The sequence below is a fragment of the Cervus canadensis genome, chromosome 29 (assembly GCF_019320065.1).
Source record: "Cervus canadensis isolate Bull #8, Minnesota chromosome 29, ASM1932006v1, whole genome shotgun sequence".
Lineage (NCBI taxonomy): Eukaryota > Metazoa > Chordata > Mammalia > Artiodactyla > Cervidae > Cervus > Cervus canadensis.
The window spans coordinates 30,442,940-30,466,445 of record NC_057414.1 but is presented as its reverse complement, the minus strand read 5'-3'; the positions used below and the strand labels follow the sequence as shown (position 1 = coordinate 30,466,445).

At 45.1% G+C, this 23,506-nt stretch overlaps 1 protein-coding gene and 1 non-coding gene across 2 annotated transcripts in view; one reads left to right on the top strand and one right to left on the bottom strand.

Moving 5' to 3' along the window:
- The window catches only part of BARX2 (BARX homeobox 2), a 76,411-nt gene extending 56,694 nt beyond the window's left edge, over window positions 1–19,717 (bottom strand). Inside the window, exon 1 of the mRNA XM_043452596.1 lies at window positions 18,630–19,717. Coding sequence (XP_043308531.1) covers window positions 18,630–18,816 — 187 coding nt within the window. The 5' untranslated portion in view covers window positions 18,817–19,717. The remainder of the gene's footprint in view (window positions 1–18,629) is intronic.
- A 3,113-nt stretch (window positions 19,718–22,830) lies between these two features.
- LOC122431527 lies at window positions 22,831–22,937 on the top strand. Its single transcript, XR_006266544.1, has one exon. It is a non-coding gene; the product is annotated as a U6 spliceosomal RNA (small nuclear RNA).
- Window positions 22,938–23,506: the final 569 nt, after the last annotated feature.

Here is a 23,506-nt window from a genome sequence, read left to right as displayed (position 1 = left end):
CTAAGGAAGTGAAGCATAATGGACAAAATAGTGAACCTCGTCCATCACTAGCACACCTGGCAAATTTGGACATCTAGACATTCCCTAGGGCTCCAGCTGTGTAAGAACTTTACTGATCCTTGGGGGGAAAAAACATGTCCCCATCACTCTAGGTGTGTTTTTATAGCCCAGAAATAAAGAATGAGGTAAGGAAAGTCAAATCAGTTGTAATAAAAGAAAAATAAATTTAAATATTGCTGAAGACCGACTTTGTACCCAGCACCATGCTTTTGAAAATAAGCTCTTCTTCAGGTGTTTAAGCTCCAAATGAGGCAACACAGAACCCTATGCATGACAAGGTTTCAGATTTCTCCTCTGCCTTCCCTCACATATTTTTTGAGTAGAGTTTTTGTCTTTCTATATTAGCATCATAGAGCTAAGATAATAAGATTATCCCTTAATGTAGTCAATCTCTATACAACCTAGAATCCTGCTGTCTCTCCTCTTCTCTCCATAATCTCCCACCCACGAAGAGGTCTATCTCCCTACTTCTTTCTATCTGCTTCCTCCTCTATTAGGTGCTTCCCTGGTGGCTCAGTTGGTAAAGAATCTGCCTGCGATGCAGGAGACAAGGGATCTATCCCCAGGTTGGGAAGATCCCCTGGAGAAGGAAATGGCAGCCCACTTCAGCACTCTTGCCTGGAAATCCCAAGCACAGAGAAGCCTGGTGGGCTACAGTCCACGGGGTTCCAAGAGTCAGGCGCCACTATTAAATAGGAAGAATAACAGTGTTTCAAATGCAAGGAGGCTGGATAACAGCAATTAGGAGAGTCATTGATTCTACCCTCTCCCACATTCTAAGCTTCATTTCTCAGCTGCAAATGAAACAGGGATGATAAGAGAACTAGTTTGCACAGGAAATTACATTCAATATCCTGAGATAAACCATAATGTAAAAGACTATGAAGAACAGTATATGTGTATGTATAACTGATCACTTTGCTCTACAGCAGTAATTAAAACAACGCTGCAATTCAACTTTACTTCAAAAAAAATAATAAATTAAAAAAAGAAAAAAATAGTCTCATATGATTCTATTAGGAATTAAATAAATTAATTCAGGTAAGTCATCCAGAGCAGTGCCTGGTACATAGGAACAATTACGTAAGTGTCTGCTATCATGTGTATTTGTTTTTATAGTTCTTTTATTATTGTTATTATTGTTGCTTTGTGACTTCACCTCTGATTTGGTGTAAGAAAGTCAGATGAAGCGCGTCCCACACATACTTCTCTTCCAGGTAGAATTTTACCTGCAACATCAATCACTTCCTTCTCTGAAGTTACTCTGCTTTCCACTTGTCCTCACACTCTCCATTCCATCCTAGTGGGAAGGGTTAAACCTAAAGGATTCTCAGGCTGGTGGCTAGAGAAACCCAACACAAATAGGAAGTTAGCACCTCATCAGGTTAATTTCAGTCTCCCATTCCCCTAACACTTCATGGCTGCTTTGGAACCCAGAAGCCTCACCGGAACTCAAGTGCCCAGACAAAAGCAAGGATGGGACAAGGCACCGAGAGAATCACCCTTGGTCCCTGCAGAGAGGCCTGGTGGCCCTGACCCTGGTGAGCTGATGGTTCCGACAGACACACACAGATGTGTGTGGAAACCATAGCAGAAAGGACCACAGCAATTAAGCACATCATCCAGCAATACACACCCTTCCAGGTGGGGTTGTGCTACCGTGATTGCACAATGTTTATTATTATTACTATTACTTCAAGGGCCAGGCAACAAATTAAAGTCGGAGAAGAAGCATATAAAAGTCACCCAAACCTCAAACGGAAAAAGGCCAGTAATTTTGCTGCTCCCAGCCTCTCATCAGTTGTCATCCTCATATTTCCTCTGGGAAATCTAAAGATCTCCTCTTTAGAACTATAAAGAAAAGTCGCCCCTGTTCAGTGGAATCCCAACCACTTTCCTGTAAATATTTTTGACCCCTGTCTCTCTGCAGAAAATAATCTAGTGTTATTTCTATAAAGGCATGGAAATGTCTCCGTAGAGCTAAGAGCCTGATCCCAAGTTCAGAGAGTCTGTGTAAAATTCCCCACTAAGCTCCCACTTTCTGACCTCCACACATTTCAAGATGACTACACAAGCCCGGTGTGTGAGGCATCAGATTGTAGCCTCGAAGGACATCCCACGCGTGGATCGGTAACAAACTCATTTCACAACCGAGGGACCCTGTTTCCAACAGTCTCATTCAAGGGTCTGCAAACTCTTCCCATGAAGGGCCAGGATAGTAAGTATTTTAGATCCTGTGGACCACACTCTCTCCGTCGAATGGACTCCATACGTACACAAAGGGGAATGGCTGTCCCCAGTAAAACTTCATAGAAACCGGTACCTGGACCTGATGTAACTTTCACACATCATGGAATATTGTTCTGACTTCTGTGCACAGATGTAAAAGCCATCATGAGCTCATGGCAACAGGAAGACAGGTGTTGGTCCAGGTTTGGCCTCCCTGGGGTCCAGCCATTTAGAAAAACAGAATGATCCTGACACTGAACAGCTGCCCTCAGGTGGAGACTGTGCTTGTTCACTGCACCTTGATCTTCTCAGGGCATTAAGTTAATAATTCTTAATCAACCACTCTTGCCCACACACCGGGGAGGCAAGTCTGTCTTATTGATGCAGAAACTGAGGCACTGAGCCAACCCAGAATGAGCCCAGAGAGAGGGGGACCCAGAGGAAGTTTTCTTTTTTAAAAAATTTTATGTTTATTGGGTCTTAGTTATGGCATGCAGGCTCTTTGGTCTTCGTGGCAACATGCAGGATCTTGTAGTTCCAGCATGTGAACTCTTAGTTTTTGCATTTGGGATCTAGTTCCCTGACCAGGGATCAAACCCTGGCCTCCTGCATTGGGAGCGGAGGCTTACCCACTCAACCACCAGGGAAGTCCCGGGGGAGGCTTTCTGAGAGCAATTCCATCTCGAACTCTGTGCCCCCGTTGCCTGCTTATCTTGAGTGCACACATCTCCTGCAGAGCACTACAAGAGCGCTATTACTGCATCCTAATGGGATAATAGTATCTTCCATGACCCAGGATGGTGAAACTCTTTAATGCATCATTAATATATATTATCATAATATATATGATAATGAGGCAACCTACGTGGCTGAGCAAGTCCTGGCCCAACCCCAAGTCATCACTGCTGTCAGTTCTGAGTTACGCCTCTGAGAAGCAGCACGTACTCACAGGGCAATTTCCCAAATGAAATGTTCCATTCTCATTTTCAAATCTGGACAACAAGTGCTGAACAAGCACATAAGGATCCACGCGTCAGGAGAATAGCCTGTTTAAGCCTTCTGCTGACTCCTCTCTCCCCAACCCCCTCATTCTTTCTCACCCCCGCCCCCCACCCATCCCTACCTGCTCCCCTCCCGCCAGAGTAGAAACACTTTGCTTCTCCGAATTCACCGGGAACAGGGTATTCTCAGCAAGCTGCCACAGATCCATATCTCTTTGATGTCCACCTGAAACTATCACAATATTGTTGATCGGCTATCCTCCAATACAAAATAAAAGGTTTAAAAAAATAATGAAAATAGGGACTTCCCTGGTAGTCCAATGGTTAAGACTCCTTGTTCCCAAAGCAGGAGGCATAGGTTCAATCCCTGGTTGGGGAACTACATCCCACATGCCACAACTAAGGCACAGCACAACCAAATAAATAAATAATGGTCTTAAAAAGTAAACATAAAGAGGCGGGAGAAAGATCCATATCTCCAACTGAGTCCTATTTCTACAATGGTTCTGAGGAGCTTAAGGGACCACTTTGGCATTCTCTCCGCAAATTAATACCACCCCAAGGCACCAGGACGATACCTCCCCCTTCCTATCCACCTGCTGCCAGCCAGCCCTCACCCGCTCTGAACCTGGATGACGTCACTAGAAACTGCCTACAGGAATTGCCACTATAAACAGCTGGACAGAGCTGCTGCCCTGGTCACTGTGACTTTCTTCAGCCCATGGGAGAACTCCATTCACCCTTCTTAATCTAAAGGATTTTTCTCACCCTATGAAGGGGATCCACCAGTTAGTTTCATTGGCAGATACTTGGCTTCCTAAGATACCAGTGACTAGTTAAGAAACACAATTCCATGAAAAATCCATGCAGAACCCTGTGCATTCAGCCCCTTCTATACAGTGGTCATCATTACTGATCAGAAGGCAATCATAAAAGATCCCCATGAGCAACTGAAAGCTGTAATACAAGGGTTTCCTTTAGAACTCCCCCTGAGTCACAGACTCAATAATACAGGAAGACAAGGATTACCCTCCAACCTGCCACCTCTTTCCACACCACCAATTAGAAAGAAAGGTATCAATTGCATTTCTTTCCTTCTCTTAGTACTCTGAGATAAGAAAATAAAAACACTCATATTCTCTTTCAAAAGAAAAGACTTTTCCTAACTCTATTCTTCAAAGGAAAAAAAAAAAAAAAACATGCTGAGAAATTCTGCCACTTTTCTAAAACAGTTCTTGAGATGCACAGCTGTATGATGAAACATTTCCTAGGGGTAAATGAATCCCGAACAGTTCTTGTAAAAAGTAAAGTAACAAAGCACATTTTGTGATGCCGTAGTGTTTGACTTGTTTGTGTCACTCATGTATGAATTCACAAAATTCTGAATTCACACTATAAACCAGAATGGTGGAAAGAATGAAACATACCTACTCATGAAGACTTCAACAGCTCACAGACCACCCTGGTTGCAGAGGACTTACGAGGCAGCCAGTGCAATGACATAACCCACAAGAATGCCCTAGAGTGAAGTGGTTTTTAAAGGATATTTAATTTTTCTTGAGTTTCATTCACCAGGAATAGTAATCATTCTCTAAACGGTTGTGCTTCAGCCAACCAAGATGAGGTTATTATTATAAGATAATTATTTGTAATAGAAGCTATCAATTACCAAGTACTTACGTGCCAGGAATTAATGCTAAGTGCTTTATACACATTATCTCATTTAACCTATATGACTAACCCTATTAAGTAGTTATTACTATCTTCCTTTTACAGATGAGGAAATTGAGTGTCAGAAAGGCTAAATGACTTGCCTAAGGTCACACCAATAATAAAACACAAACAAATCAAGGACCATTTGACTCTAAATCCATCCAGCAGGATCATTCTGCTCAACAGCTTCATATATTTGAGTCATGGATATAAATTACCTCAATCTCATCCTTAAGCTGCCATCTACTACAGTGATTCCCAAACTTGACTTTTCATTACAATCTCTTTTTCAAAATAGAGATTCCCAGAACTCACCCCAACCCGACTGGATAGAATATGAAAGAAATTAATCTCTTATTCCTTTGTTTTCAGCAATGCCAAAAAAATGGCCAGACTTTTTTTCTCTCACTTTGAATTTCTCTTGGCTCAGTAATACTGCCCAGGCTTAGTTGCCCTTTGGCACGTGGGATGTTAGTTCCCCAACCAGGGATCAAACCCAGGTCTCCTGCATTCCAAGGCAGATGCCACTGGACCACCAGGGAAGTCCTAGATTTTTTTTTTTTTCCATTGAACTTAATAATGAGTATTTCATGAAAAATATTCCAAATCTTAACTCTCAAGGCAATTGGCTAGCATTCCATTGTTCAGTACTTCCTCTCTGGTTCACAAGAATGAATAAATGAATGAACACAGGCATGCCTGGGAATTCCACTCTAGACTCCCACAGAAAAGCTTTATCCAGAAGAAGAAGCTTCCAGGGGCTTCCCCGGGGTTCAGTGGTTAAGACTCTGCACTTCTGATGCAGGGGGTGTCAGTCTGGTCCCTGGTCAGGGAACACTGATGTCCAGAAACAGTGAGAGATGAGTTCAGGGTGACCCAGCCAGACGGCAGCAGGCCCAAAATCTGCCCACCACCCACTTCTTCCAAAGACGGCACTGCTGTTTAAGACTCATCTGGAATTGTTCAGAAACATGTGACATGATCATAAATACATCTGTATAATACATGTGTAAAGGAGTTAATACATTCAAAATAAATCCTTAGGGAGTTGGCACTCACTGGACCTTTCCTTACACAGAGCATGGTGCCTCCACGCAAGAAGGCATACTTGACTCCTAATTGACACTTCTTCATATGATCATGAAAAAAGGTGTTGGGTTTTATTTTCTTGGGCTCCAAAATCACTGCAGACGGTGACTGCAGCCAAGAAATTAAAAGCCGCTTGCTCCTTGGAAGGAAAGCTATGACACACCTAGACAGCATATTAAAAAGCAGAGACATCATTATGCTGACAAATGTCTATATAAGCAAAGCTACGATTTTTCCAGTAGTCATATATATATGTGAGAGTTGGACCATAAAGAAGGCAGAGTGCCAAAGAACTGATGCTTTCGAATTGTGGCGCTGGAGAAGACTCTTGAGAGTCCCTTGGAGAGCAAGGAGATCAAATCGGTCAGTCCTAAAGGAAATCAACCCTGAATATTCAGCAGAAGGACTGATGCTAAAGCTGACCACCTGATACAAAGAGCAGACTCATTGGAAAAGACCCTGATGCTGAGAGAGATTGAAGGCAAAAGGGGAAGGGGGCGACAGACAACGAGATGGTTAGATAGCATCACCGATTCAGTGGACACGAGTCTGAGCAAACTCCAGGAAATAGTGAAGGACAGGTAAGCCTGGCATGCTGCAGTCCATGGGGTCTCAAAGAGTCAGAAACAACTTAGTGACTGAACAACAACAACATATAATCACAGGATGAAACTTGATATTGAAAGAGACAGACCTGAGTTCCAGTCTCAACTCTGCCACTTCCTCACAGGATCGTGTTATGATTTTCTTAATCTCTGAGTTTTATTAATACTGTCCTCCTCTGAAGAACAGTGATAACCATAACTACTTCCTATAGGGTCTCCATATAAGTTTAAATTCCTCAGTATAGAGGAGCACCGTTGGCTCCTCTACAAATGGCTCACAGTTACCATTTATAATTGTTATTATTTTTACTTTCCCATTCTCTGAAAAGTGAAACACATTTTGTTTATGCAGCTAACTGCCCGGGCTCAATGTCCCATTTAAAAAAAAAAAAAAGTAAAAATCCAGCCCTCCAGTAGGACATTCCTTTCTGCCGTCCTTCAAATTAAGGGCTGAGAGCATGCTTCCAAGACACACAGCTGTCTAACATGCTAAGAGCAATAATGAGTTGCCATGATATCCAGGGATAACAAAATTAACAACATTCTCTCCCAAAAAAATCTCCTCTGGGGTGAGTTACCAATTATTTCAATCAAATGTTCAGCGGTGACAAAGAAAGGACTTGGGTTGGATACATCCCCTTCTGTCAGTGAAACTTGTTCAAAGTCACCATAAATACCCCAAATCCTTGCTCATCCTTTCCCAAGTCATTCCAAAGAGAAGATCAAAGGTGGAGCTGTTAGATTTGCTGCCACTAAGTGGGCAGTCAGGGCAACAGGAGCAAGACTTGCATTTTATCTTCCTTGGACAGCCCCACACAGCCCGTGGAGTGTGTTTCTCGATAGTATTCACTCCATTCAGAGCCTCGAGCCTGGTAAGTCCATCTTAAAAGAATAAGATTTCACTGGAGAGACCCAGGAAGGGGATAGAGTGTGGCACAAATGAAGTTTCAATCTATTCTCACTGTGGCTGTTCTGTGCTTCCATACAGATAAGATCAAATGCAGAAGGCCTCGCTCCTATAGCCCTGAAAGTCTGTCCACTGGCAGTAGGTCTGCTAGATCCACCGGCCTTTCAGTCATGTCCAATTTGGCCACCACCCTCCAGATGCGGTCACTAATTCCTGCAGACCTCGACACGCTGCCAAGAACCAAAGATAGCACAGCGACCCTGGCTATGGACGGTAGGGATGGGATGTGGGCTCTGGGTGCTTTAATCTATTTGCTTCTCTGTTTATATATGGATTTTGGAGAGAGGCTTCCCAGCTGGTGCGGTTGGTAAAGAATCTGCCTGCCAATGGAGGAGAGGTAGGGAAATGCAGGTATGATCCCTGGGGCTGGAAGATCTCCTGGAGGAGGAAATGGCAACCCACTCCAGTATTATTGCCTGAAGAATCCCATGGACAGAGGAGCCTGGCCAGCTACAGTCCACGGGGTCGCAAAGAGTCAAACATGACTGAGCACTCATGCACCCTGTACCTTCCTTTGGACAGAGGGGTGATTTTGGAAGGAGAAATGCTTTGGCAAACTCTTGACTGTACAGACTGTTTCATTCACACCAAGGAGTGCATTCCCTCTGAAGGGACATAGAAAGATAGAGCTCCCAAAGTGTCAGGTTTTTGTCACAGTACCTGAAAGCAACATTTATACATTGCAACTATTCTGCAGAGAAAAGAAGAATGTGTGGGCTGTTAAGCGAGGCCGAACAAAGCACTTGCCACCACAGTTGTCACTGGAGAGTGATGCGGTCCAGGTTAACCTCTCCAAACCACAGGACGACCATCCATCACCCCTAACAGACAGCGCGCTGTGTGATTACCATGGTAATAGTCCTCATTCCTTCCTAACAATCCCTGACACCACACATCAAAGTTTTAAAATCAGATCATGGTTAAAAATGGTTTAAAAATGGTTTAAAATCAAATCATAAAGAGAACTCACCAGCTTATGTGCCAACATCCACATGATTCTTCCCAGCTAAGAAGCTACGTTTTTTAAAACAGTTTTGGTTTCTTTGGACATTCACCAATGTCCCTAGACAAATTTTAAGTTAAATTGTTAATAGCAATGACCACTGGTCAAAAGCCAAGGGTGGCATATCATTTGAGCAGATAAATAGCAAAGCAGGATGCAATCAAAGGCAATTTACTGGGGTTTTGAAAACATCATTAAGAAAGAGGGGAAAGAACCTCACAACTCTTGCTTGCATGATCAATGACGGGTATTTAGAGAAAATAAACACACAGTTTATCAGCAATTCCCTCCTGCCTCCAAGCCCAACTCAGAGCCCATTTATTCAGATGCCAAAGCATTACTTGGGGGAACAGCAGTTATCTTGGTGATAAACGACATCCCCATCCAGCCAGGGTAGGTGGGTGAGATCCAAAACCCAATTTCAGAAGCCGCTTTGGTTGTTTCAGGATGAGCGGTACATACATGTCTAATTATAAAGTTCTTTCCCTACTGTGAGTCTGAATACAGGAAGTTTGTATTTAAAAGTTTCTGTTTCAGGATAGAAAGCTATTAAGAAAACCATCAAAAGTCCCCAAGATCAAGAGGTGTATGAATATGTGGAGTCTCCTATACTATCATTTTCAAAGTTTATACTATAGAAAATTTCAAACATGCAGAAAAGTCCAGAAAATAATGTAAGGAACATTTTTGTGCCTGTGACCAAGCTTTGTCCAATATTTATACCTGGCTATACTGACATTAGGCCTTTTCTTTTCCTTAATAAATAAATAACTACACAGGAAAGTAAAAAATCTCTGTGCAGCCCTCCCAATTCCATGCACCTGCTTTCCTAAACAATATAACAGTATCAGTCTGCAGGTTCTCCAGCATTATACACAAGGTATCAATCTACAACTTGTTTTTCCTCAGCCTTGTATTTCTAAATCTTATCTATCTTAATATAGTTAGGTCTGGGACATCCATTTTCAGGATTCCTTAGTGGCACAGTAGGAAAAAATCTGCCCAGAAATGCAGGAGACAGGAGACGAGGTTTCGATTCCTAGGTCGGGAAGATACCTTGGAGTAGGAAATGGCAACCCACTCCAGTATTCTTGCCTGGAAAATTCCATGGACAGAGGAGCCTGGTGGGCCACAGTCCATGGGGTCACAAGGAGTTGGACACAACTAAACACACACGTGCACACATACACACACACGTTCATTTTCATTATTGCATGAATTTAACTGCATGACTATAATACACATGATTTTTTCCTCTGAAGGCAGTTAGACTGTTTGAGATTTTTCACTAGCATAAACAACAGAGACATGAACACTCCTCTCCCAGGGTCCCGTTGCCCACATGAAGTGATTTCTCGGGGCATAAACAGAGGTGGAAGCGCCAGATCGAGGGCTTCTGTGTGTATGTGCAGTTTCAGGTGCTGCCACATGGCTCCCACAGTAATTGTACCAAACAACACTCCCACCGTCAGGGGACGAGAGTGCCTACTGTTTGCACCCTTGTCATCAAGCGATAGCATCAGACTCTTTCATGCTTGCTTGTCTGATGGGTATGAAACGGTACCTCATTTTCATTTGTGTTTTCTCGATTACCAGGAAGAAAAGTCCTTTTCATGTTCACTGGACATAGATCTTCATTTCTATGAATTGCCAATTTTTCTACTTGCATTTTTTCCTTTTTTTTAAGCTGTCTTTTAAAATTTATTTTGGGCTGAGCTGGGTCTTTGTTACTTTTCGTGGGCTTTTCTCTAGTCGCAGCAAGCAGGGGCTACTCTCTAGTTGTGCAAGGGTTTCTCATTGCAGTGGCTTCTCTTGTTGCAGAGCATGGGCTCTAGAGCTTGGGCTTCAGTGGTCGTGGCACATGGGCTTAGTTATTCCCTGGCATGTGGGATCTTCCCAGACCACGGACGAACCCAGTCCCCAGCATTGGTAGGCAGATTCTTATCCACTGTGCCACCAGGGAAGTCCTACTTAATTGGTCTGGAAGAGATGTTTATATATTCTGTGACTTTGGGAAAGTTACTTAATTTCTCAGCTTCCCATTAGAAAAGTGGAGATAACATCTCTTAGGAACAATCAGAAGCAGATCAAAAAGCACTGAGTCCAGTGCCTGTTACATGTAGAGCCTCAAAACAGGTCACTATTTCCATTACTGTGATGAAGATGAAGAATGAGGTTTAGAGTATGCATTTGTAGCCTTCCTCCCCACTTCACAGTTCCTTTGGGATAAATGCTGTAGGACTCAGGAAGGGGACTCTGAGCATCTCTTACTCCAACTTCCCCTAGATACAAGAACATATCAGGATTCTGTTGTTTACAAGTTTCTATGAGGAACGTGTGCAGTGCTGATTCTCCCAGAGAGAGCTTAAACGAAACATCAAAGTGACACATCCTCCAATCTACAAGTGACTGTGATCTTGTCTACAAAAGGACCATGATCCTGAATTTCAAGTACCTGCATGAAAAGGGAGGAGGGCAGGAGGTGGTAGAAGCTGGAAGGTAAGGCAGTGCTAGAGACCTGTTGGTGTTCCTGGGATGGAAGCACACCTTGACTTCATGAGATGCCACCAAGCCCAAGACCTCTGCATGTCCCTCACATAAGAACAGCAAAAAGACAATCATCCTATCACGTATCAAACACAGAAGTGTTTTTTTTTAATAGTGACCAAAAGTACACTGACATTACCTCGGTTGGCAAGCACTCTGTGAAAATACGTATCTATCCCTACTATCCAGAAGCACATGTTTCTAAGGGCATGGTGGTGAGCTAGAGAGATGCAATAAAAAGGAATCACGTAAGCCTCTCTGCTCAGACTCTTAACATATTTAATTTTGTGCCCAGGTTGGCTTCTACTCAGTTGCATCTTGGCTTCTCCTTGGAGAAGGGCCATGTTCATCTTCATGAACTCTGCCAGGGGAGTCAGGGAGCGTTTACAGCTGACCTCCAGGCCGATCAAGAAGTCCTGACATCAGCTTCCACCGGTGACTGGCACCTCATCTCTCCCTCCAGATTCAGTTTCCACTGGCACTCAGGAAACCAGAGACTTTCCTCAGTGACCCTACTCCTGCCTTCTGCAGAGCAATCATGTGTAAGCGTCAACTCCAGCCCAAATATAATTAGACCCTCTTCTGATATCTATCTGGGTGTACTGCTTTCTTCCTTAAATGTGTGCCAAGTTTCCGCTTCCAAGAAGTTAAATCGCCATATAAAAATGCCCTGGTGATGATAAGTAATTAGACACTGTAATGGAAAATTAACTGTGTTTTTATTTAGAGCATTCATTTCAACAAGACATTTCTTTTTCTAACTGTTATCAAACTGCAATAAAAATAAATTAAATTCTGAGGGTTTGCAAGGCATTTCTGGTGAAAAACAAACAAACAGCTCTCCTCCTGGACCAAGAATATTTCTGATTTTATTAATGTCACTAAGTTGGTGCACGGTCCTGGTCTGAACCCCACTCTTGATCAATCCTAAGGCCAGTTCTAATCCTGTCATCTGTGTTACAGAAGGAGAAACAACCATTCCAACATCACAGCAGCTGAAAAGGAGGTAGGCATGCCGGGTGGGACAGAGGGCCTTTGCCTCACATGGGAAGTCTATACCCAAAGGTTCTCTATTTTTCTTTCTCTCTTTCCTCCTCTTTGTTGTACTGTTCCCAAAAGACCTGCAGCCCAGAGATTCGCAACAGGCCAGAGAGCACCTGTTGGTTTTGGCAAGTTCTGGGTTAGAAGGGGGTGAATCTAGCAGAGTCGGGGGTCCATGAGAAAAACTCCACCATCTCAAGATCAGAATGGACACTGAGTCTACGGCCATACCACCCTGAACGCACCCGATCTCGTCAGAATGGACACTGACACTCCGCAAGAGAACACAGAATGAGGCCTCTATCTATCCATCTAACCAAAGGCCCACGGCCTCTAATCATATTCCAGCTAAGAGGTCAGCAACGGTGTCACCAGGGGACCCAAAGTGTCTTCACTCTGGATGGATGAGTGGTGAGTGCGGCCTGCAGGCTCCAACACCAAAGTCCCCAGGCTCCAACAAAGAAGAGCGCTTCTGGTCCGTGCCCTGCCTAGCTGCCACCCCTGATCCTCCTCCTTCTGACCTCAAAACCAAGTGCAAACAGCACCTAAAATGCCCTGGGTTCACACGGGCTCAGTCCTGCACCATGAGGCCTAAATGCCAGGCAGGGCACTGTCGCCAAGCTCTTCCCCGACGGGTCCCCAGGGAGATGTCTAAGTAAAATCCACGTTGGTCATTTCCTCTCCACACAGGGACAGAAGAATCTTAGAAGCCACCTTTGGGTCACCCCTAAGGTCATCCTGAAGGACACTGTGCTACATACAAGGTAGAATCAAGTGGCTTCAAGAGTTTCAAAGAAACCTACTCTTTTTCTTTTTCCCTATTCCGTCTGTTTTCTCATTTTCATCTCTCTTTACAATCTCAACAACATCTTCGATCCTTACTGCTTTTTACATAGATTTCTTAGATGTAAAAATGTAACAATCTTTTCATTTAGATTTCCGAGGTATGTTAAAACTAGCAACTGTATACGGGCTATGCTGGGATCACAAATTCTATTTTCAACCCAGAGGTACAACTGACACTGCAGGAAACTGGTTTCATAAAAGATTTATTATATATACAGGGTCAGTTGAGCTGCATTTAAGGAGGTTAATATGACAATTTTGGTGCTGATAATACCCTTCAGGTGGAGCTCAAAGAGAAAATTCCCGATGGTAAGCAAAAGGATTTAATTGTCATGCGTGCGTGCTCAGTCGCTTCAGTCATGAAGTTCAGTCATCTCCGACTCTCTGCAACCCTGCCAGGCTCCTCTGTCCATGAGATTCTCCAGGCAAGAATACTGGAGTGGGCTACTATGCCCTTAATGTCCACAATTCTAAAGTCTGAACAGACTTCAGAGGACCACAAAGAAAGGTAGGCAGTGGCTCTACAGGTGCTTCAGAGAAAGGTTTAAAATATCCCCACTGTTAGTCAAGACTTAAAATAAACTCAAAAATAATGGAACTGCTGTCACCAACCAAGTGTAAATATTTGTTGAATTAAATTACTGAGTTAAATGACACTGAAGATTATAGACTTTTGGAAAGGCATTTTTAACTTGCTAAATTTGGAATCACTTTCCCATTTCCTATTAGAAAAAGCAGAACCAGAGAAGAAACTGCTAATAAACTCCTTAAAACTGACTCCTAAGGAATCCCCTTAGCCTCTCTATTTAGCAGAGGCATTATAAAATTTAAAGAGAAAAGAGACGACCGCTGAGGATCCCAGAAGAGCTCGGTATCCCAAAAGAGCTCCGCTCCAAGTATATTCTGACCCTGAGTCCTCTACGGCATGCATTCCTCAGTTTATTTACCCTGAGAATGGGAACAGGAAAGACAGAGATGAGTAATTGCTAATAAAAGCCCATTTGCCTCTGGCAGAAATACAAATGCCTGTTGATAAAGACCATTTTCCAAACCCACAGTTTAAATTTCTCCATCAACATCTCAGGGCCCAGCAGCCAGGCTCCTAAGATCCAACGGGCTTGGGCTTTAATTTTAAAAAACTGAGCTACAATTTGGGGACTCACTAGAGCCAACTCATGAAGCAGCAGCCAGCTCCCTAACTCCCAAAGAAGTCATCACACATGTCCACACCTCATTTCATTCTTAACCAGGATGACACTCAATCTTTATGATAAAAAAATGAACCCAAGGACACCACCCAAAAGAACTTGTTTCTCTTAGACCCACCAAAGAATAAAATGTTCTCAAAGCCACCTCCTAAGATAAACACCCTTCCCCACATGCCCCTTTTAATTGACTGGTTGACTGTCTCTTGGGTGCAACTGTGCGGATTTATCCCGGGTGTGTAACTGAGTTGGAAAAATCTTCCTGAGTTCTGAGTACCCTAATACGAAAGACAGCAGTGTACAGTGCAGGCTGAAAGTACGTTTAAGCTGTCATATGTCACTGATGTGACCACAGCACTTTTTTTTTTAACTTTTAATTTTGTACAGGGTATAGTCAATTAGCAGACAATGTTGTGATAGCTTCAGGTGAAATGAAGGGTGTCAGCCATACAGTACATGAAACTCTTCTCCATATTATGTGGCAGCCTGGATGGGAGGGGAGTTTGGGGACTTTGCAAAAAATAAAAGTATGTCTACTTGGGAATCTTGGTCTGTGATTGATATGTTTCCTTCCAGCTCTAAAACTCACCAGTCAGCTCTATAAGACTGGCCACTGAGGGTCCCGGAGACAGTCAACAGAACCCAGAGAAGAGAAAAGGAATTAAACTACAGGCTTCAGTAAGATCACTAAAAGTCATATAGTGGTCACGAGTTGTAAAATGTTCAAATATCATAGTCAGCTCCCCCTAAATTGAGTGTCCAAGACCTAGGGTAATTCTAGGTTATAAATATCAATAATTATAATGCTATATGTAATTATGCACAGTACACTGGTTTCTCAGTATCCTCATATGAAAACTCTTAGGGTAAATTGCAACAACTCATTTTTGTGATGCAAGTTACTCATTTTTTCCAAACACTCCTCAAATTTAGAAACTCTGCCCATTTCTAAAGATCAAACTGAAACAGAGATTCTTCCAAAGGAACCGTGACGATACCTCTGCAATGTTCTGTCCTGAGAAGCCAGTTCAAGCAACTCTCCCACCAAGAAACAGTCATCACAACCAGAAAAATAAAACAATGCACCAGAGTTAAATATGATATCATACACTACAAGTCATATTTCGCTTCAATCACTGTCAACATTCTAATATTCATAAGAGAGATCACTGGTTTCTAAATGACAGTATCGTTCCCCTCTGAATAAAGATTACTGTTATCAGATTTTAAAATATGAACAACATGCTATAAACTCAATTCTAAACATGTTCCATATTCATTAATGGTCGGAATAACAATTTTTTTTTTCAAATGGAGACTGAGTTATTTCATTTTAAATTTAATGACAAATGTTCCTTTAGTTTGGCTTTAAGAAAAGGATTGCTTCACTGAGTATCTATTATATGATGTAAGAGATCTATTAGGAAACTTAAATCCATTTAGAGATTGCTTTCTAAAACTAAACTTACTATATTTTAATAAGAAAAAACCTGTTCAAACAGTTTTTTTGAAGATGAGTATTCCGTCAAGGTTAGGGTATCTAATAATAAATTACTGTCAAGCGATTATCTGCCTGATGAAAAACGTTTCCATTTCTCATTTTACTTGAATACATGCTCTTCTGCCTGAGGAGATCGGTATCATAAATTGACATTTGGATTGCTAAATCTAAACAACACAGATTGCTTAATTATGTAGAGGCTTTTAAAATGCTGTAGCTTTTTCTCTACAATTTTATGTACTTACTGTAGACGGTGGTCACTTTACTATCTTAGTTTTCATTATTTTATCTGACGAAGTTCACTTCTCTTAGTTATTTAAATCTTAAAACAGCAAAGCCAAAGGATGAGACAGTTCAGTAACTTTAATTGCAATTTATGCCTTTCACTTGATTTGAACATTTTATTCATTAGTTCCACCAAAAGTGCTAAGGTATTTATTTCTATCCTATATATACATATATATATATGTATATATAGTTTCATTATGGATGCCAGCAACTTATTGCTGTTTTTTTCAATAAAAATTAAGTTCAAAAAAATTTAAGTTCATCCAATCTAAGATTTGTGAACCTGAATATTACTGTTAAAAGCAAAACTTTCAAAGCGTGGTATTTGCAAAGCCTTTGAGAAGTCGTTAATGGTATTCCCATGATCTAATACATGTAAGGCTTTAACTGTAATCGTAAACCCACTGAAAGCTTATGATCTGAAAGGATGGACTATTGTAGCCAGTTTTCTTGGGTTTAATTCCACTGGCCAATCCCAGTTTCTATATTTTAAATCTCAACTAGAGCAAAATCATAACACACTTTTCAAAAGAACAACCTAAAGAAATCAAGAGCGGGAATGATAGGGAAAGAACGTCAGTGCCAACAACATGCTTCCCGACAAACCATCAAAGAACTTCAAGAGCACAAGACTGAGCAAAACTTTTAGTTTGTGAAATATGTGCAATTCACTCTTAACACTCACAAAAGTACATATGAATCATTGTATTTTCCTCTGATTTATGTCCCGCACAAGGTTCAATAAAACACAGAACTTACTCAGCCTCAACTGATGACTGGATCATTGTTTTTGGAGGCTATTTATTACTCTTTTTCTGGCATGATTTCTTCTCTGGTCCAACTCTGTGACTGCTAAAAGCCAGGAAAAGCTGCCTTCAAGTCAACGCATGGTACAAAGTCACTAAAAAGTTTGTAGGCATCAGCCCATGCCAAGGTGCTTAGGAGAAGCTGTTCTGCTTTGTCCTAGGGACCCCCAGGTATGGAAAGTCTTTGCGGGGTTCACGGAGATTTATGATTAAAACAGATCCTCTCTTTTTCCTTTAAGGGATTTGAGTTTTTTCAGGAAATGATACCACATACTCAAAACAAGGTTCAGCCTACCTCCTCTCTTCAAGATCTATGTGGACAATTCATCCCAGGGTTAATGCACAACAGACACACAAAAGTGAAAACAACATCAACCATATCTGTCTTGTTTCTAAAATTTCTTCTTCATTTCTTGTTTCATAAATTTCTTGGCTTTTGAAATTCAGTATTTCAAGTCTTGCTCTGGGCTATCAGACCTAACTCCACCTTACAGACAAATTGTATTTTACAAAGGAGTAACTGAATAGAATATTCATTTATTACCAAACACATGTAGGAACAACTTGATTGTGAAAGAACTTTACTGTATCTATTCACACACTTATTTACTGATTTCCCTAAAGAGCCCGTCAATGGAGCCAACAGAAAATGTAGTATTCCAAGCATTGTGTACCAGCAGTTGGCCCGAATATTACAAAATTGTCTTTAAAACCACTGCTAACACTTCCCTTTACTTTTTCAATGTTAGTACAATTAAATTCATTTATTTCATATCACCCATGCAACAAACATAACCTCAAAGGGTCTTTCAGTTTGGAAATACTGAACTTTTTACCTTCAGTCAACAGGTTTTTTTGATTAAAAAAAAAATTTTTTTTTTTTTGCTATACCCACGTTTGGATAGTCTAAATCCAAATTATAATGATTTTATAATTATAATACCAGGGCACTATGAAACTTGGAGCTTCTCTTAAAGTTTTTTTTTTTTTTAAATACCTTTGGATTTATTTTCTACATAAACCTACGACTTCTAAAATATATTTATTAAGTGCTCTTTATCTTTCCCAAGGGTCTTAGCTCTTATGGAGAAAGGAAACCAGACCTGAGGGCTGTTTTTATTGTGAGCATTGTTTCCCACTCGCTTAGAACTCAGGGGGCTGACCTCAGCTTGCCGCACAACTCCACACTTCCCAGTACTACTTCCCCAGAAGGCGACCCTTTAAAGCAAACTTCAGTGGATCCACGATTTTTCTGGGAACCTCAGGATACTACTGATTTACATGTAAAATTCTCACTGGAGACAGGAGGCGGTGGGACGAGTTAACTCAGGTGAGAACACCACCACTTCCTGAAACAATGATTTAGGCGCTGAACCAAGTCAGCCTTTTGTGCCCGAAAACAAGCCTCTTCTGCCGGAAAACCACAGCGGCGCGGGGAAGAAGGAAGGTTCTCCTGCCGGCGGATCCCAGGCGCTGCGGAGCCGCCGTTTCTCCGGGGCGCGCTGCCGTGACTGCGTTTCCAACCTGGCCATCGACACCTTGCGAGGCCTTTCCCCAAGCTGCAGAGGCCTCTGCCATGCTAGCCGCGGAGAAGCCTAGTTCCCTTGCAGGGGCCCAGAGTTCCCGGCTCGCTTCCTCTCGCCCTCGGGTGGGAGAACAGAGTGGTCAAGCGCCCGACCCCGGTGCCAAAGCTGCCGCACCCCACGGCGCCCCCGCGGGCCGTCTTACCGGTACAGGAATGCAGGGGCTTGGGTCGCACGACCAGCGACGGGCACACGGAGTACAGCGAAAGTTTCTCAAAGTAATCGCAGGTCTCCTTGGAGAGGATCTCGTCGATCATGAAAGTCTTGTAGCGCCGCCTGGCTGCTTTGAGTTGGCCGGGCGAGCTCAGCCTTAGCTCCGCGTGGCAGTGCATGGTGAGCCCGGGCGAGCGCCCGCCAGCCGGGGCCGTGGGGCTGGCGCGCCGGCGGGGGCCTCGGCCCGGCTACTCCGCGGCCGGGAGGCGGCGGGGCTCAGGAGGGGTGCGGAGGGGAGGCGGCACCCGGCGCGCCGGCCACGCGTCTAGACCCACCCGCGGATCAGCATCTTCGCGGAGCCTTTTGGGGACATCGCAGCTGTCAATCAGCGCGCGCTTCCTGCGGGGCCGGGTGAGGAGCTGTGCCGAGGGCTGGCCGCCGAGGGGCGTCGGCGCCCACCCCGCCCAGCCCGCCTGTGCAACCCGGCGCGGACCTGCGCGCCTAGTGCCTGCCGCTCGCGATCGCCTCCTCCCGCCTCTCAGCGTCTAGCGCTCTTCTGCCTGCCTATTTTAAGACACTTGCTTTGGCTGTCCTCCCCGCCCCCCTCCCGGGACGAGCTCCAGGTGTGTGTGTGCAGTGTGCGCGCCTGTGTGTGCGCGCGGTGCGGGGAGCGCGCGCCGCCCCCGCTTGCCGGCCAGGCCTCGGCTGGCCGCTGCCCCCGCCGAGCCCGGCGCTCCGGGCATGCTGCGCTCCCCGTCCGGCTCCCATCGTCAGCACCCAGCCGGCCGGCACGTCCTGGTCTGTTAGTAGAAAGAAGTGGAGACCTCGCCGTGGCTCCCGAGACTGCGGACCCCAGAACCGGCGTCCCCCAGCATCTGGTTGCCTTCCCTCCCCATCTGGACTTCCGGAGGCCGTTTCCCGAGGACCAGGGCATCCCTCGCGTTCCTTAGGCTCGCAGCCCGCGCCCAGCCCGCGCGCTCCAGCACCCGGAGTGTGCGCTGGGATCGCGAAGTAAATGGTTCCACGGAGATCCCAAGCCATCAATGACCCTAGCGCTGTCCGTTATCCCCCACCAGTAAACTTAAAAAAAAAAAAAGGGAATCAGTAAAAACATGTGTTCTTTTTTTTTTCTTTAACTCTGTTTATAAACCTTTTTTCGCCTCCAGGAGGGCCAGCGGAGCGTGACTGCCGGTGCGGCTGGTCCTCGGGCAGCCGGCCCGGTGGTGGCTCCTGGAGCCGAATACTCAGGCACCGCAGCGTTCCTCCCCCAGGTCCCTGGCGACGCGCAGGGTTCGGGGAGTCTCGAGGACACGCGTTCATGAAGTGTTTTGTCTTTTCCCTCCTGGATGCCTAACTTCCGAGTCTATTCCAGTTAGCAGCTGAACGAACTTTTGTTTTCAGTTGAAATTGTTGGGCGAGGGGACCCCACCCAGCCTAGGCACCCAGACTGACAGTCCTGCCGGCATCCTCCCTGCGTGCCCGCGCTCGGCAGAAACTGTTGGTGCTGCCAGTTCCGCGCGATTTTGTCTGGGAAAAGGTTTGTGCGGGGCCGGAAGGGGTATTAAGAATTACAGATGCGGATGGCCTTCGCCGAGACCGAGTTTGTGGCTGGTGACAGCTCGCGGTCTCTATCGCGGCGGGCTCCCCGCGGAGCTGCTTGTCCCGGAGCCCAGGTCGCCGCGAAGCAAGTGAACGCGCGCGCCTGGGCGAGTGGTTCGACTACGAGGGAAGCGCCACGACTGGAGAACTAATAACGAGGCACTTAGAAAAAAGTAGTAATAAACCGAATTATAGCCTTACATTAGACGTGGCCCGCTACGCGCCTTTGAGGAACTTCATTCCCAAAGTGTTTGTGTGCACCCTGGCTCCCCTCCGCCCCTCCCCTCCAATTTAATACGATTTTCGTTTATTCTCATATCCTTATGCTCATTCTTCTCCCCGCCCCCCCACCCCCGGAGAGACAGCTCGAGGGCCCGTGGGAGCTGCGGCCATGCGTCCGGGTGGCGGCGTGCGTCCCGCCGCAAGGCCTGAAGGTCCCCCTGCTGGGCCCCGGTGCGCCCCCGGCCGTGGTGGCGGGTTCCACGGCCTGTCCGCTGCCGGGAACCGGGCCGAGGATGCTCCGGGCTCAGTCTGGGCATCGCCGCCGGGCGCCTTCTGAATGCTGGCGGAGCAAGGACACGCTGCGCCACGAGCTGGGGACCGTCCCAGGGGTGCGGCGTTGAAGCAGAGGACATTGTTGGGTGCGGAGCTAAATTTCCTGCTGGAAAGTGCAGCGCTGTCTGCAGCGACGAGAAACTGTTTGGTGGGAGCGGAGGGCGCGGCGTGGGGGGGGGGCCGGGTGGGGGGTGCTCTACATCGCACCCAGCGACCCTGGCGAGGGATCGAGCGTTAACCGCTTGGACCCTCTGTCGGGCTTTCACAGAACGCGCGCGCCCTTTGGCCCCTGTCTTTTCCTTCACCTCTTGTCCCATCCTCCCCTGGCCGGCTCTTCCTGGCCCTTCCACCGCCACCGTCCCTTTCCCCCGCTTGCGCCCATTTCTCCTTCCCCCACGGTTCCCAGCCCTTCGGGCCTCCTCTGCTCGAGCGAACTCCCGCTTCTCCCCTTCTCCCCATCTGTCAGCCTGATTTCTTTCTTTCTTTCCTCTCTCCCTTTCCTTGCTCCTTCTTGTCCTCTCTTCAGACCCGCATCTGAAGCCGCGCTCCTGTGCCCCTGCATCGCCGCTCTGCCACCCGGATGGCTGCGGGTGGCTCGCGGGACGCCCGGTCTGGGGGGAACCGGCATCGCCTCTGCCCGCCGCGCCCTCCAGCCCGCGTTCCTCCCGGCGTGCACTCGACCACTGCACAACGTTCACTCAGACTCTCCTGCAACTGGTCCTGCCATTGGAAATCTGCAGCGTATCCAAATAGCTACATAATAAATTAAGTAATAATTCTTGGACCTTCCGTCTTGTCTTTTCTATTTTCTACCACAGACGCAAGAAATCTCAGAAGGGGTCTGACAGCACAAGTCTCCAGGTTGAGTGGAGAGGGATGCCCGATCTTGGAGTCTGGAGCCTCCAGCTCTGTGTTGTTTATAATCAAAGACAAGCCTGTTTTCTCATTTGTACATGACCATCATAATATCTATTTCACAAGGTTGGCATTTCATGATCCGTGCCTTTTTTTTACAGCTCTTGACTTCAATGAGAATGCCCAAGGCACCCCATCCCCTCCCTCCTTCTTTGCCTGAAAAAGTAATTCAGGGCCCATCTCATATGTCACCTCTTCTGAAAAAATATCCCCCACTTCTCAAGACTTTGGTTGCTGTTCCTATCTTAGGGGTTTCTTTACCAAATTACTGTCTTCTGTGTGTTAATGTCACCCACTGAACAATTCATCTTGTATCACCAAGACCAGCGTAGTACCTGGCACATAGTAGGTTCTCAGTACATGTCATGAACAAGTTAATGCATGAAAGTTTGGATCATTATATAATGTGTATAAGACTCGAGAACTTGGTAGGACTTCAGATCATAACTAGTTGTACTGAATTTGTCTTTCTCCTTAAATCCATCTCTCCTTCCTTTGTAGTTTCAATTTTTCAGCAACAGCATCCAGCCCAGCTCCCATTTTGCTCTCATCTCTCTCTTTTCACTCCCTTTCTCCTGATCTCAGACTGTAAAGGGCTTTCGTAGAAGGAAGCACACCCCAGCTGTCAATCACAAAGTGGGGCTTTGGTCAGGAATAGTCCGGGGTTTAGTTTCCAACATTAATGAAGTGGCTGGAACAGCAAACATCTGCCAAAGAGCCTCAAACCTTTTCCAGCTGCTGGAGACCCACAGACACTTCCCAGCCTCCTGTGACGACGGTGCCCCGGTGGTGTCTGCCCCTCTACCGGGAGGAACACACACGGAGAGAAACAGACCCGTCTGTACCCAGCCATTCTTGCTCAGGCAGGCAGGGAGGGGGATAAAAATGCATGCCCCCAGGAGGCTTCAGGAGCTCGGCTCCCCTCCTCCATCTGGCGCCTGATTCCTGGGGATAGGGCCCAGCCAGAAATAAGGGGCCAAGACACCTGTGTAAAGTTTAAGGTTTTGACAACTGGAAACCAAAGACCTGCTCTTTCCCATTTCAGCTGACACCCAGTGTCTCTACTCAACTAGAATACATGAAAATTTAACAAAACAAAACAGTATTTAAAAATCCTAGGGTGGGTGCTCGCTTCGGCAGCACATATACTAAAATTGGAACGATACAGAGAAGATTAGCATGGCCCCTGCGCAAGGATGACACGCAAATTCGTGAAGCGTTCCATATTTTTTAAAAAAAGAAAAAAAAAAATCCTAGGGTGGCATTTTAATTGCCTCTAGGAGCTAACCCTAGGTAAATGAACTCAGCTTCATTTTTTGTGTAACTATCATCTTATAACCTTGGGCAATGTGTCAAGGTAGATACAGAAGTGGCCAGTGCATAAATAAGTCTTCTGAGTAAACGAATTCATTCCCCATCTTTTCTCCAAGTAGGGGGAGGGGAGCGAAAGCACTCCTTACACTCCAGTAAAGTGTGTTTAATAACTTGTATTTCAGTCGCTAAGTTTTGAAATAGTTTCAGACATGTAAAAGCAAAATAGGGAAAGCCTTGTAAGTTAATATTCCCCTGGGCTCCAGGGCCATGCCAAAACTGCTGCCTGCAGAGCCCGGCCCAGCAGTCTTGCACAAGAAGTCAAAGGAGGCAGACAAGAAAGCCAGCTTATTTTTAATGATGATATTAATTTACAAAAACTGCTCTCATACTCTGTAAAGCATCTTTTTAAGAGAGGTACAAATGCAATCCACTTGACAAATGGGCTTGGAAATGTCTGAATAGGTCCTTCTTTCTCGAAACATCTTT